At 50.2% G+C, this 15,599-nt stretch overlaps 4 protein-coding genes across 4 annotated transcripts; 3 read left to right on the top strand and 1 right to left on the bottom strand.

The window, feature by feature from the left end:
* Positions 1-1,142: 1,142 nt before the first annotated feature.
* Positions 1,143-1,611, top strand: STEHIDRAFT_63156 (uncharacterized protein; the record flags this gene model as incomplete). The annotated part of the gene is made up of 2 exons (XM_007307227.1): positions 1,143-1,247; positions 1,516-1,611. The coding sequence occupies 2 exons, from the start codon at positions 1,143-1,145 to the stop codon at positions 1,609-1,611; spliced, it is 201 nt and encodes a 66-aa protein (XP_007307289.1).
* A 5,338-nt stretch (positions 1,612-6,949) lies between these two features.
* On the top strand, positions 6,950-7,132 carry STEHIDRAFT_37389 (uncharacterized protein; the record flags this gene model as incomplete). Its single annotated transcript, XM_007307169.1, has 1 exon — positions 6,950-7,132. A coding segment is annotated over one exon (183 nt), but the record flags the coding sequence as incomplete, so codon positions are not given.
* Positions 7,133-9,795: 2,663 nt separating this feature from the next.
* Positions 9,796-10,814, bottom strand: STEHIDRAFT_133509 (uncharacterized protein; the record flags this gene model as incomplete). Its single annotated transcript, XM_007307669.1, has 4 exons — positions 9,796-9,898; positions 9,939-10,267; positions 10,329-10,434; positions 10,726-10,814. 4 exons carry the CDS (start codon positions 10,812-10,814, stop codon positions 9,796-9,798), a joined length of 627 nt encoding a protein of 208 aa, XP_007307731.1.
* A 2,837-nt stretch (positions 10,815-13,651) lies between these two features.
* On the top strand, positions 13,652-14,326 carry STEHIDRAFT_160237 (uncharacterized protein; the record flags this gene model as incomplete). The annotated part of the gene is made up of 3 exons (XM_007307668.1): positions 13,652-13,812; positions 13,870-14,014; positions 14,117-14,326. The coding sequence occupies 3 exons, from the start codon at positions 13,652-13,654 to the stop codon at positions 14,324-14,326; spliced, it is 516 nt and encodes a 171-aa protein (XP_007307730.1).
* Positions 14,327-15,599: the final 1,273 nt, after the last annotated feature.

The following is a 15,599-nucleotide window of genomic DNA, read 5'->3' as shown; positions in this document are numbered from 1 at the left end:
TCTGGGTGAGGAAGACTGAATAGGTGAGGTCGAGCAGATGGAAGGCAGGCGGGCGAAGGGGACGGCGGAGGCATTGAGAATCGATGCGGTTTGGGGGCCAGATGAAACCGAGGTCGGCGACTAAATGACGATGGGGACGAGAACGTGAGCAGTGCGAAGAGAAGAAAGTAAGAAGGGGAAGTGAAGAGGTATAACACATCTTGTTCCGAAAGCACGACGTCTGCCGCTGATAGATGCTTCCCCACACGCTCACCGACGCTCTCCTTCTGTCTCTCCACAAAATCCGAAGGGAGTTCACAGATGATACCAACCAAGTAGGTGCACCGTCATAGCCTTCCCAGACGATGCGAGCAGAGTTCGGAATGGATATCTGTTGCGTCGCGTCGGATCCTAGAATATTATCATCGAGTCAATGTTAATTAGACAAGTAAGACGATTCGAAGGAAGCTTTTGTAGAGGAGCTCATGCAGATCATTTTTCCAGTAAAGTCAGCCTATGTTCACAAAATCTCCATCGGAGATATCGAACTTTGCCTCCAGTGACAGTATATGCCCATTTTGCGACTCACATGATTTATGACTAATCCCGGTCGGCCCTGCCAAACGACTCCGAGTTTGACCAGTAGCTGTCTGCAGCTGACTGTTCGTCTACCTCGTCTGTCCTTGACACTCTCATCTTCTGAATTAGAGTCAGCCTCGCGCAGTTCTCTCAGTCTAGTATTCGCGGAATTGCCATCTCTTATTGGGTCTCTGCGCGAGCCCGAACCTGATTCAGAGTGTCATAAAACAAACAACGTTCCTTGTCTCAGTCGCGAGTGCCGAGAACAGGCAACGATCGTGGTGCGTGTCATAGGGATCCCGCATCGATACGGAAAACTGAAGAATGCAATAGCTATTACCAGCTCTACGAATTCTACGTCCTTTGTGACACGCTGTGCTCTTCAAACCCCGTCCGCTTGTGTACTATGTCCTTCTCGATGTAGTTTGCGTCCCAAACGCCCGCTACCAACTCTCTCTCGGTTAAACGTTCAAGGCATGATTCAACCGTAGGTTCGAGCATGAGCTCCGATGGACCTTCTGCGTACCAGATGCCTACTCCCCGAAATCCATTCAAGAAGTTTTTTTTATTCTATATTCACCGGAATGAAGCCAACCGGGTCTCAGGGCGATATGATGTCGGACGTTTTCACGCACAGCTCGGTGCGGTTTGCTGGAGCGCCTCTAAACGAGGACTTTGGTGATACTGTAGTTTTTCGACCAAGTGTTCGTGGGATAATTATGTCAGCCGTGACCACCGCTGGGCCACGGTTCGTTCGGGCGGGCCACGCGTGACGAACAAGCGGAATTGTTCGCATTAGTTCCCAAAAATTGAATTTTGGGTGATTTTCAGCGCAGATTCATCACGATTTTCTGTTCGTGAACCCGTGTGTATGCGTGACCCCGGGACCAAAACTGTTCGCCGACGCCCTCTGCGTGATGCGTGACGAACACTTGGTCGAAAAACTACAGTAGTGAGAGGCTCGCGTGTGTCGAACAGAAAGTTCTCACGCTGGCTGTGACATCTGCCTTGTTCAATCAACGACCGATCCTCAATGCGACTTTGGAGGTATGAACTCTTGCTTGCATTTCACGCTGCCTTCATGTATTTCTGCTTATAATCAATCCAACACTATCTGTAATATATCTTCTCAGATTCAAATCGGTGACATCCTCTCAGACGCCAAAACCGACGACTGGGTCACTGCGTACAAGATGCGAGACAAGATGCGCTGTTCGCCTGATGCTCGCGACTCGCTCACGGAACCTAAAGCTGTGACGGTTCCTTCTTCATCTGCTTACTCTAACTGATAAAACTCCGTAGGAGACGCTCCTTCTCTTTCATAGTTATGTCGGCTCTGTGAATCTGCAACGTCCGCCGCCATAGGCACCTCCGCCGATTCCAATGGTACCGTCAATGTCAAACGGACCCTCCGTTAACGCCGCTCCGACTTATTTCCAGTGCAACCCAGTGCAACCCATGGCCGCCTTCCTCCCTGCATTCAATCAGCTTGCCGCCGAGAGAAAGCACGCGATAGAGTGGCAAGCTCAATCGACAGGACCATCGCACCCGCCTGCGTGGACTGTCAACTGTTTAGGTGAGTGATTTAGACAGTATTATAGCGCCCAGAGCAGAGCCAGATTAGACGGGGAAGCGAAGCGCCGTTGCTGCACTTGTTTATTTCTTTGTGTGTACATGCAATTAATGAGCTCGAAATTGTCTGTTGGTGAAGGTGGTATACAAGGAACGTCGCTTCCCCTCCCCCTCCAAGTTGGCTCTGCTCTGGGTGTGTCTTCCCGTTCCTAATGAGTGAATTATAGTCGACCGGTTACCGAAAGGGTACGGCACTGGAAAGAGTAAGCAGTTAGCGAAGGAAGCCGCCGCGAGACAGGCCTTTTACAATCTGGGTTGGGCTGGCCGTCAGTGTACTCCCGCTATTGTTCTGTTATCTGATTTTACCCAACTTAGTAAACAGGATCCTAACATTCACGTCGTTGGTCCTCCAACCACCCTCGGTGCCCTGCGCGCCCTTCTCCGCTCCGGATCTCGACGGGATGTCTGCAGTCCTCTGCATTATTGCTTGCATGTACAGGTGTGGCACATGCGCTGGACCAGTAAGCATTCTTGCAAATTTCTGCACCTGTTTCGGGCGAGCTTCCGAGCGGGGAAGGATCTGGAAGGATGCGCGGGGCACCGAGGGTGGTTGGAGTATGATTCAACGTGTCTGTATCCTGGCACTAGATCCAAGACTTTCGGGATCCATTGAGAGTTGATAGAGGAAACGAGAGTGCATGCGGATGGAGGGAAGGAAGGAAGGCAGAGGCGTTGGGCAAAATTTGAAAAATCGTGAATTCTAAGTCCGCGTCCAGCTCGAGCTCAAGCTTTACATTGACGCTTATTTTTCAGGCCGGGGCGTATTGGTATCGAGCTCCGATCCTTATATGTACAGTTTTGGTCGCAAATGCGACGTGAGGTCCGATCCTGTGTGTACATGACTGACGCGTACGGAAAGCTGGAAGGACTGCCTAGATCTGATCGCTATGCTTACAGTTTGTTGCATATGCCTATGCTCGGCCGCGAACTGCCACTCTCCAACACTATACACCACCACACGGACCATTCTGTGTCAAATTGACAGTGTTTTAGGCGTTCGTCTGGGGGAAGGTCCAATCCCTCATAAGTACGGAAGGTGCCCTTATTTGGACTGCCCGATCCACAAAAGTACAGAAATCCTCCAAACTTCGAGTACAGAACCACCCGAATGTTGGGTTTCGGGATCGGACCTCGATACCAACACGCCCCCCTCCTCACTGGCGGCGCACATTTGTTGTGGGCTGGGGGCAATGTCAGAGACTGGCTTGACGACGTTACCGTCCTCAATTACAATTCAGGCTGACGATATTATCGTCCCACATTACATTTCGAGTACAAGTTATATCCTAGCATGACAAGCTACATGACGAGCAAGAAAACAGCTTCTTCGAGGGCCCACTGCCGGCAAGGCACCACCATAACCAAGTACGCTCTCCGACAACTTCGACCGCTACGGAGAGCTACATTGTCGAACTCCTTGGCGTTCGCCATTCAGGCCAGTAAAATTATTCCCTACATCTGTCGTCGAACAGACGTGGGCCTTTTGCAAGTCATGCAAGATGTTCTAGTGGGGGACTTAACGCTCGACCGCGACATGGCTGCCTCATTTGAACCTTCGTTTGGCCCAGCTGACGATGCCGAGGTGCAACAATCGCTTCGCACAAGCTGTTGTACCTTACTCTCTTGCTCTTGTAATCGCAAAAAGTGTCAGTTACTGTTGGGTCCCGATGGACGAGCGGAGGCCGGATCATCCTCCCGCTCCTCCTCAGGGATCAGTCCTCACACGGCCTACCATCCGTTATATCTGACGCCACACCACTCGCTTACGCCACACCGCTCGCAGACGTGTGGAGACGAGTTTTCATAGTGATGATGTGTGGGACGGGGCAAGACGAGTCGATAGAATTCTTGGATCTCACTGCAAGCTGGCCATGGAGAGGGTGTATACAAGCAGGACTGGTGCCTTGACCGTACAATCTCGATCTGATGTAAAATAGAATACAACATCACCATCTGATCCTGTCCTGCACCTTCCTGTTACGCGTCCTGTTCCTTGCTCCTGTCCTCACCCTGCGAAGAATCCAAGAGAAAGGCAAGTACCATGGAACGGGAGTATAAATCCCTCACTGAGGTGCACCCAGCAAGACACCCAATCTCAACAGAGTCGTTCCTTCCTATGTTCGCTGTTAAGTTTAGTTAGAGTCGTTATCAATTGGTGTATGCGTACCTCTGAGTAGACTCCGACATATTATCGGAGCCTAAATTGTTCCAAAAATAGGGGGACCCGCCCATGTTGTATCGCATTCCCAACTTACTCTGGCTGAAAGGCGGTGTGAGGGGTCGCTTCAGAGGATGTGATTCGTGGCAAAGATGTATGCCTGGACCCCCATGAAGAACCTTGCGAGCTTGTGATATGATTCCTTCGAACGGAATGGGTGGCGGTTGTAACGTGACGGTTGTATACTCTTGAATGGTTGATACGCGACCTGTAGCGGGTTCAGTGATATCTGAGTGTTCTAGAGTCTGGTGTTCCTCACTGTCTATGCGCTGGAACTTTGGAGACCGTGACACTTCGTCCTTCAAGAGGAGCTCCAATTTGTCTGGTGACATACGAAGCCTTACTGAGCAAGATTTCATGTGTGAAATCTTATCCTTGACCGTCTTTCTTGTCGTCCATCGTCGCTTGCAGCAGACACATGCTTCAATTGAAGAGACCTGCCTCTCCGATATATGTAGTGACGATAGCTCGCCAGCAAATCGACGAGACCGTTCTCGGGACTGTTGGCGTGTGTCTGAAGCGAGATGGCGGTTGAGTTGCTGAGGCGATGAGGGGATCTTGTAAGAGCGCGATGGAGAAGAATAAGCAAATCGGCGAATTTTCTGACGAAAGATGGAGCTGTCTTCGTCTTCCTGCGAGTCGCTAGCGTCCATGTATGAGCCAACTCCATCTGTAGACACTAGAAATAGTCAGTAGCAAATTCAGTACAAACAGGGGCTAGAAAGCCTGAATGACTCACTGGCTCTCCTGTTCGAGTTATCAGCGAAACCGCGAAAGCCTTACAGCGCCTTCAGAAAGCATGCGAGATCGCAACTTTCCGAATCAGCAAAACCGCGGATTTCTGACGCGTGGTTTTGGATTTGCATCCGCGCCACCGGCGTTTCTCAGACGCCGCCGGAACCCGGAAGCAAGACGCAAGCGGGATTCGATTCCGTGACAGGTGTTTCGTTCCGGATGCAGTACGTAATCTCGCGTGGCCTCGCGCCGCTCATCAGATCCGGTTCGAGTGGCGAGCCGTTGCCACACTGGATGTGCTCCTCCTCGCATGTACCGTAGTTCGCGTTCCAGCAGTCAATGTTCTTATATATTTTACTCTGGGGACCATTGCATTGTATGTTTTGATATGAGCAAAACAAATATAAGCATAAAGTACTGTAGGAATTCTATGAATATTTCTTAACGCCTACAAGAACAAAGCAGCAAACTCTCAAGCACCTTTCCGCGCTCGTTTAGCACTGCTACCCCCGTTATAACCCGAATTAGCCCGTTTAGCATTAGACGTAGCTAGCCCGTCAACATTGTTGCTGCTTCCCGCTACCTCCTAAGTGAAATGAGTGAATGATGACCAACGTAAATGTGCGGGAATCTCCAATGCCTCCTCCTCCTCCTTCGTCGTTCTCACAGGCATATCGTCCAGAGCGATGATTGTCTAGAGAAATGAAGTGGCCGGGTATAGTACCAAAGTCAACACGTCCATCAAAGCGTGTAGATATCCATCTATCACATCCGCTACAAAGGAGCTGCCAAGTGCCGTTGAAAATGCGAGTCTTGATATCCTGAGATTTATATGTGAGAGTAGGTCCTGTAGTTGGATCGGTGGGAGTCAGAAAGCGAAGAAGATTATGTACGTCTAGATTCAGAGGCAAGCGCTGTGGTGTATACTGCAATTCACAAGCCGAGGATTCTAAGAGAGAGCTTGTCGAAGTTTCAGGTGTCAGGAGGGATGAGGCTATCTGTGCATGAGTCTGAGCCCGAGACGTCCAAGAGGAAGATGACAAGCTAGTAGCACGGGCTCCATTGAAGATCAAAGTGCGCAGGTAAATCTGATAATTCTATAAGAGGACTAGGCGAGCTGGAACTCGATGCAAATGTATCATAAGAATGAACAAAATCAGAGCGTTCGAGCTGATGTGGGTCAAGCACGAGTCCTAGTGCAACGGTCGACTCTGGAGCTATGCGAGAATATGAGATGGACAAGTCTTGACTCCTGGAATTGATGACTGATGAATGGTTAGCAGAAATATTACAGAGATTCAAAGTGGAATAGTACCAGTTGTTTCTTGATTTCCAGGTGCTAGATTTTTTGTTGACCGCGAAGTTCAAGAGTATCAGAATGGTTAAGATTCAGCAGAGCCCCGAAGAGTGACAATACCTTCATGATCATGGTTGAAACTCATTAAAGGGGAAGGATTGATATATGCTACAGCATTAGAGAGCAAAGAGACAATTGAAAAGCGCATATATTGAGGGTATAACGATGAGGGATGGTAGATACAGGGAACGGAGGAACAACGGAGGCAATGTGGCGTTCGTTCTAGCGTGATGTTATCCAACTTGGCTCTTGGCTCGACAAACACCGCTCTGACCCCGCTTGCAAGGTAAGGCTGCACTAAGTTCAAGTTTGGGTTGATGAATTACTAATCGAGCCGGCCACTTTATCTAGGACTTCTACTCTCACCTGGAAGATCACATTCATGCCCGTATGCTCAATATTGAAGAGCGTGAGCTCACCCCACGCGAGCGTAACGAAGTAGAAATCCCCGGCTATATCGCCACCGTCGCCTACGCATCAACTACACCACGCACGACATCCGTCGAGCACAAGACTCCGTTAATCCCCAGAAACGCCGCGATATCATGGTACTCTCTAACAATCACGACAACGGTGCTCACCCATACTGGTACGCTCGTGTACTTGGTATTTTTCACTGCACGGTACGCCACCACGGGCTTGGGGGTCCTCTTCGGACTGGCAACGTCTGGAGTTCCTTTGGGTGCGCTGGTAAACGGATCCAGTAAATGTTTGGGGCTGGGCGGCGAAGCGTCTTCCTCAAGTGTCCTTTGTCTCACGACAAACCAGATGCGTTCGGTTTCATCAGCCCTGCCAACGTTATCCGAAGCGCTCACATTATCCCGGCGTTTGTTTATGGCCGGACATCGACACTCCTCGCAAGCCCTTCTCTAGCTCGTGCTAACGGTAACAACGAGGAGGAAGAGGAGAATGATTGGACTTCGGCATATGTAGACATGTATGTGGTGTCCATTTTCCTCCTATGCTCACAAACGTCGGATTACTCAGGTTTTTCACCACTCACCTGTATTTAGGTTTGTCGACCGAGATATGGTCATGCGGTTCCGTGGAAGTAGGGTCGGCCATCGAAGTACGGTCTCTTGCAACGCCGTGCTCCGACGTGAGGCACCCACTGCGAGTTCAGTGCAATGGGAAACAGAGGGTGAAGATAGCATGGATTCAGGGGGAATCGAGGCTGATGAAGAGGAAGAGAATAGCGATGATGAGGAGGATGAAGAGACGGATTCGGATTCGGATCCTGACTCGGACGACGAGTTCTACAATCTCGGGTCTGAGGAGGAGTATAGGGACGAGGATGTATTGTCCGATGGCGTATTCGGAGCACTTTGAGTCTTTTACGGTACATGGCATAATCTTTAGTCTACGTACTGCTACAGATACACATTTTTACTACTCTGACTTGTGTGTTGGACGCGTCGTATCAACCACAGCATTCTTCTCTTTGACTACCGATGTGCACACTCCTCACCCTGGCCTCAAACTCACATAGTCTCGGGGTGGCACCACTATCGGAGTGAGGAGATTTCTTCCACTGTCCTTGACCGTGCTTGATCGCATGGTCGTGCGCTGTTGTGTACTTTGTAACACTCAAGACAGCCCGGTAACTATCTAGGCTTCAATTGTATGCCACTCAACTGCACAATCATCAGATTTTGTATTGAAAGCTCTTGCCCCAGAACGCTAAGCAAACACTCGTTATCAACAACATCAGGAAGCCCGGCTTCGGACTCAAGGTCAACACACAGCAGAGCTCGTGCAGATTGCCGCCCCACCAACGTTCGAACGTGAGCCATCCGCTGTTAGCACCATTTTCATCGTCGACGTGAACGTTTGCATTACCCTTTATGTTCAGCAACACCTGATCACGCCACCCACTTCTACCTCCTGTCCACATATCGCAGCACACTTACTTGCTTCAGGCATCGACCCCGATCCCTATTGGCTGCTGTTCCCGACCCAAGCAACAAGGTGTCGGTGTCGACGGTCAGCGGTACCAATCCCACCGAGTTGACGTGATATCGTGAACGGTATTGCGGTGATGGAACGGTGATGGTCTCGGAGAGGAGCGATGAGACGGGTACATTGATTGGACAGTCTTCATCGAGGGCGCACTCTAAGCCTGGGCTGTGCATTGCACGAAGAACAAGTCAGCACCTCTACTGAGCGTGTCAACGCATGCAACCAAGACAACCACGACATCAGGCTATGCCATGGTGCGGCTGGCACAGTCGTCGTGGCCCTTCTCAGGAATACATGGACGACGAAATGCGCAATCAGAAAGACGTACCTTGGGGTCGCGTACACAACCGAGCGTTCGCGACTACGTAGAGAGAAAGCACCTCGAGTGGCACTATGCCATCTGGGCCACGTTCTGTGCTTCTGCAGTGCAGACTGCTCTCTTCGGCTCAACGAATCCGAGCCAATACATGTGCCCCGACCGAAATGTCTGGTGCGGGCGTTTGTCGGATCTGGATAGACCTTTCACCGGTAGACATATAGACTAGGAGAAATCGTTGGTCAGTATCTGAGAAAAGCAATTCAAGCCAAAAGCAGCGACTGCGTTGACACGCGTGCCAGTCACGAAGTGGTCAAATGCCTTGTTATTCGTTGTGTATGGTTAAAGAGAGGAAAAGAGTATGGTTAATGACTTACACGGATTGGAGAGCCAATGAGCGAATGGAATACCTGTTTAGATAGCATTGGTGCGAAGGACAGAGCGAGGTGAAAAGACAGGTGATGAAAGAAAGCGAGAGAGCGCCTCGACGCGTTGACGCGACGGAGACCAACTTCGGCGCATCACAATTGACCATAATCGGCCACCAGCGCTTCCGGGCAAGAGGCAAGCGGGATCAAAATTCGTGAATCGTGATGCAGGATATTTTGGGACGCAGTACGTAATCAGGCCCGCCGGGCAGCTCCGCCGCCAAACGCGGCGGTGCCACACAGCGGCGAACGAACCACGGATTGCGCGATGTGATGGTGGTCCTCGGGTTTGGTGTACGGCAAAGCTTCGTCTGCATCAGCAGAGCGTTTTGATTCCTTTGAGGAAGATTCTTTGTCCGCCGAAGAATCTTGGTGAACGCTGCGCTTGATGTCTGTGCTTGCAATCTCCGGACGTTCCTTCTCGATCCTTGCAAACAGACGACGCATAAAGCGCTCCCGGGCTTTTTGCTGAGCGATCTGTTTAACATAGTTGTTCTTGTTAGTCCGGTCAAATCTTCTCTTGGAGATTGGATGCTGCATCTCAACCTGTCCGAGGAATATACAATATGTAAGCGAGACGGAATTATTGGTGTCAATAGTACGTGAGAAATCGAGAGCTCACCAGTTGACTGTTATAAGCATCGGTCGTACCACTTCGGCGAATGATGCTCGGGTAGTCAGCAAGGCGGTGAGTCCTGCAAGTGGCGAGGTTGAATGGTTTCAATCGGTTCGGACGCAGGTTGGAAGATAGGTGGCGGTGGCGGCGGAAGTGATGTCGAGGAAGTAAAAGCCATTGCCTTCTCTCTGGCCCGTTCCTCCCGTCGTTTCCGTGCAGCAACTTCTTGAGGGAGCTCGAACGTCGTAAAATGCTGACATGTTTTATCAGCAAATTTGCGTAGCGAGTTTCCGGCTTCGATGCAGATATCGTCGAACTCGAGGAGGGTGGACGTTAAGTGGAGTCGCATTTTGGCGTATGCATGCCAAGAAGAGAGGTCGAAGAGGAGGTCGGAGACGATCTTGTCGTGATCGCCGGGGAACAGACCCTCAAAAACAGGAATCGCGCACTGAGCAGTCCGATAAACTAAACCTATTGAGTATTTTGAATGATTGGTGGATAATGCTTACCTGGAGAAGATGCTCAAAGTCCCTAGCAGCGAGTTTCTTCATCTCCGATGCATTTGTGTGGAACTTGCGAATTGTATCGCGCCCGAATGTAGGAACTTGACGATACCTAAGTGTGTGGAAGTGTGCTCGACAGTGAGCGGGGTAAGTCTCTAATGACGCAAACTGGACGACTTACCGTTCATCCAATGTTTTATCATCATCTTCTTGGAGGGCGATGAGGATCCGAATGAGATGGGCAAATATTGCCTTCCAGACACCAAGCTCGAATTCATGGAGAAGATCTACCAGCAGCGTAGAAGTTGAACTCGCTCAGGAGGCCAAGCTTCGAGAAAGCATTCTAATATGCAGATGAGGTTACTAAGACATAGAACTCAAGCAGCCTGGAGATGCTACTTACCCGTGTGGGCACTGCAGAATTCTTGAGAATGTTGTCGATGCGTGCTGCGTTGACTGGAACACCGGATTCATGAATAGCACGATGCGCATCTTCGACTTCGATTCGACGAGGCTCGCTATCGATACGAGTCTTGTTCTGTCGAGTGTTCATATCAGATTTCATCCCTACCTTGCGGATGTCATCTTTCCGAACAAGACAAGACGGGCATGGACAGAGGCCGAGGTTCTTGATGTTGGCGATCAGTACCCTACATGAGCGACCAAAGGTACTATCAATCAGTCACAGTGAGAATAGCAGCCAGAATGCGCAAAGAACACATGCTTCTCGGGATAATCAGCAATGTAAGCGAAAAAACGAATGAAGAGACGGTAGAAAACACCGTCGCCACAGCGAACAGTGAATCCGTTCTTGTAGGCCTCGAGGAATTCCGGGTTCAGTAATAAATCCCAGATAGCCTGGAAGAGGTCGCGCTTGCAATGCGTAAGGACTTCGGGCTTTGCGCCATCTTGGTAGTAGCTGCGATAAGTATCTTGAAGCGAGTCTGGAAGCTGATAAACGGTACAACATCATGAGAGGGTCCGATAGAAAGTAACAAAACACAGATCGCTCACCTCCGGAAGGTATGCAAGATGATGGCATGAGTTTGACGTTGGTTTCCCAAAAACATACTTAGACAAGGAGACAATCATCATGTATACCGGCCATAGGGAGGCGGCACCAAACTGAGCTCGATGTGTCGTGTCCGATCCAAGAATTATCGGGACAACAATGCACTTGTGGATGTCGTCAGGACTCGTGCGAGGCAGTGCTGTGATTTCGGCGTGAGCATCGAGCATTGCAGCCGATGAATAAACCTCGCTATAGACCTGTTCGGGCACGGACTCCGGATCGGAGGGCCTAAGAAACTGAGCAAAAGGAGTATTGTGAAGGGAAGGGAATATATCGGGATCTTCGTAGACCTGTTTAACAATAGCAAGGATGTCGCGATGACGGATGTTTGTGACTTCCAGTGGCGGAGCATCTTGCTCCGAATTCCAATGGTCCTTGCCCTTGGGAAGCCGTATCGTTACAGATGAGTCGATCTAGCCGTCGTCAGATCGAAATGGATTAGTGTTGTCATCAAGGTACGTGTCGAGACGGGTGTTCTCCCGCTCGAAATTGAAGTTGGCGACATCGCCGGCGGGGATATGTTGCACTAGCTTCGTCAAGCGAGTTGTCTCAGAACATGACTTGGTCTTAGGCCCTGAGTAGTGGTAATACATCGTCAAGGCAGTACCAATATTTTCGAATGGTGCATAGAGATTGGCAGGATCGGAAGGGAGATCAGAAGAAAGACCGCCTGAGATGCAGAAGCTGAAGTAGAGACCGAAGACTGCTGTTGCTGAAGAAGCGTGGACGAATCGCAGACATCATGAAGGGCAGGATTGCGTGGCACAGTCGTTGGCTTGTGAGGATACACACGATAGAGCCCAAGCTCGTCAGGATGTGTAGTGAACGATGGACGGATTGGTAGTGACTCAGGTGCTGGCGAGGGAGATGGAGGAGCAGCCGGCTGAGTCAAGGCAGGAGTGGGGCGTTCGGTAGGAATTTGAGATAGCTGGGTTATCTGGTAACCTGGGACGAAGTCGACGAAATGTTTTGGCACACGGATTCTTCGTCCAGAACGGGTAGCGATGGTAGGAATTGGCGGAGGCGTTTGGATCAATAAATCACAAACTTTAGGCTTTTACAACGTATGAAGGATATCAATACATACCTCAAGAGGAGTCTCTGCATTGTCCTCGATATATATAGACTGGTCGCCAGCCGCATCCCTAATGTAGTCATCGGGCTGAGATGCTAATAAGGCTTCGACCCAGAGATTATATATGACGACGTGACTAATACCTGATTTAAACCGCTACTTGAGGCGACAGGCTCGTTAGAAGGTCCAGGATCAGAGGTGAAACGGGTGTGTCTCGATCTTGCTGGGACATCCTCCGGTTTTGACCGTTTCTTGGGTATGAGAGAGCGTGTTTTATCCTGTTTGCAGGTTGGGCGGTGACCGTTAAGCTGGCGAGTAGTGCTGAAATCAGTTTTACAACCTTGGCATTGTGGCATGGCGAGTGAGCAAGTTTCGTTGGAGGAGAATATGACACGGAGATGTGGGCGACGGGAAGAGGGTGGTAATCATGAAAGGGACGATGATATAACAAAACACAGCGCCCCAAATTGCCACAGGTAGATCTTGCCGGGGTTCCACATGGACATCCGAGTCTAAAAGGCTGACAGACAAGATGTTTGATTGCGAAGTTACCTGAGGAGTTCGCAATTCGGAACAGAGAGCCGAGCTGAGCCGAGCTGAGCCGAGTCAAAGTTGCAGATATGTGCCGAACAGTGCAGAGTCATTCCAGTTTGGGAGTTGATGCAAGCCCAACAACTGTGGCGAGTGCCACCGTAACAGAGGAGTGAGACAGCGATGTCTTTGCAAACAGAAGATGTCTCGAGAAGGCAGCTATCAGAGAGGTCACCAATATACACAAGAATATCAATTCCATCTTGGAAATGTCTCAAAATTCAGTCAAACTCACTCCTTGGAGTAAATCCAGTGCATGAAAGCGAGATACTCAGAGTCCGGAAATTCAACTGAACTGAGGCTCGAGCACATCGCCCAAGATTGACATGAGAGCAGACAAGAGAGACAGATGGGTACTTTACAAAAGCATTTCTGTGGTATCGAGATGAAGAAACAAAATGGCTGAAATTGTTTACCGGTCAAGGAAATGGGTGATACGAAGGATCCGGAGCGAACAGAAAGGAAGAGCGAAAGGCCGGACCTCGGGCCTGGGGTTTAAACTCCGCTGATTCTCCGCTGCATTCACGAAGATACTTTTATACCTCGCCACTCTCCTCTGCCACTCCTCCGTCTTTTTCCCCTCCCTCTCTCATGGCCTCATCCGTTCCCTCATCCGTTCCCTCTGCTGTAGCCGTACTTACAGATACCGCTCCATCTTCCTCAGGAGAAGGCTCTTCACCTAACTCGAGTTCAGATGCCCAGGCTGAGCTCAGGCTGAGTGGCCCCGACGATCCTCAGGCCATCGCTGCGCTGTAAGTACTTATTCTCCTTTCTATTCAGCTCTCGAAAAATCATTAAATTGTGTTTAGTCAAAAAGATCTTGAAGAGAAAGCCCGCTGGATCCCCCGTGGAATCGATCCTTTCGCTGACCCTAGGACGGCGTTCGAGATCGGGATGGCGATTGACGATCTCCTCGAGCTTCAGTACAAGGAATGCAAGGAAGGTGATGGTCAGGTCAACAAGCTCGCCGGGACTTACGGACTGTGCATATCTCAATACTGTCTCTCTCTTATCTCACATGTCTCATTGGTTATACCTGTTCAATCTACGTGCTAGATCGCGCGACGAAGTTTTGTAGACGATGATCCGAACGTCAGCCATGTAGTCTTTGATCTGCCTTCAGTTTCGCCGGCGAGGAGTGGGGAGACGTTGTTGGGTTATGCGAGGACCGTCGATGATGGCTTTGGCGGGGTAGAAGGAGGCGATAACGAGACAGACTCGCCAGAGAAGGAAGGGGGGAAAGGGGAGCTATTGGTGGTTAAGTGAGTGGGCGAGGTTTGGGTGCGAGTGCTCACTCCATTTTTGAGGAGGGGCTTGAGTGAGGACATCTATGGGGTGTCTTGGCGATTACAGATGTAGAGGACGGTGACGAGAGGAAGATGGGAGAGAAGCTGGAGCCGGTTATTGTCGGGTGGGGAAGTTGGCTAGACGGGGCGAATGGAGGGAAGGAGAGGAAACAGAGCGCAGAGAGATAATGACGGGGCTGACGAAAAGAGAATGTGCTGCGTTGGGAAGGTCTGGATGCATTCATACAAGTAGGTAGGGCTATACAATATCCCTTTTTTATTTCTATCTCGATTCGCTCGGTGGGCATGACTCTTCGTTTGATGCAAGGAAGAAACACTTTTCCAAGTACGCAGTCGCGTGCGCTGGTCCGACTGTCAACATACCACTCGCTACATTTGGGCCCCAACATCGCGATGGTACTCTCAAGAGATAAGTTTGTGCGCGTCTCCATCCATACCGTGCCATCAGAGGCGCATTGTCAACGACCAACAACTATTCTCGGTGGTCATCCCTACGCTAGAGGCTCCAGAGTCGAGGTACGTATCTCCTATCCCGTGGTTGTCTTTCCCGCATCCTCTAACGCCTCTTTGCTTCACGTGCTGTGCCATTTCGCCGAATCCATCGGCTGTCTTTTATTTCGCCCTCCACGACCCTTTGTTGGCCCCGTTCGTGCTTCACCCACTATCTTCCTTCTCCAAATTATATTTTCATGGGGATTTAGCTTTATCTGCCTACACCAGAAGAGCGACGAACGACAATGGGGAGATAAACGGCAACACAAAGGGTACACGAACAAGGAATGTATGGATCTAAGTAGAAGAGAAATAGTGTTTCGACATTTTTCGTGCGATGAAGAGAAAAATGGAGAACGATACTCAGATAAGCGGACAGCAAAATACTGAGCTCCACTCCCAAGAGGCTGTGTCCTCGACGAATTCTTCAGGGCCCGAATGGTCGTGGTCCCGGTCGCGGTAGGGGTCGAGAAAAGGGTGGACTGCGCATCAGGGCCATAGATGTCGAGAGCAGAGGAAATCCAAGAGGAGCCAAGAAGCGTCGTCCTTTCTCAGTTTCGTTCCCAATTCGTTCCACCCCTTCAGCTCATTATTCACCACAAGATCGTCCCACTTCTTTGTACTATACTTCTGAAGGTGTTCACGCGGGCCTCCCTTTCTCATTAGCCCAACTCCCTTCGTCGAGTCGAAGAGAGTACAAATCAGGACAGTCCATCGGAACACGTACCTTCATCAACATA

The sequence above is a fragment of the Stereum hirsutum genome (assembly GCF_000264905.1).
Source record: "Stereum hirsutum FP-91666 SS1 unplaced genomic scaffold STEHIscaffold_13, whole genome shotgun sequence".
Classification (NCBI taxonomy): domain Eukaryota; kingdom Fungi; phylum Basidiomycota; class Agaricomycetes; order Russulales; family Stereaceae; genus Stereum; species Stereum hirsutum.
This window is presented reverse-complemented; position numbering and strand designations above follow the sequence as displayed.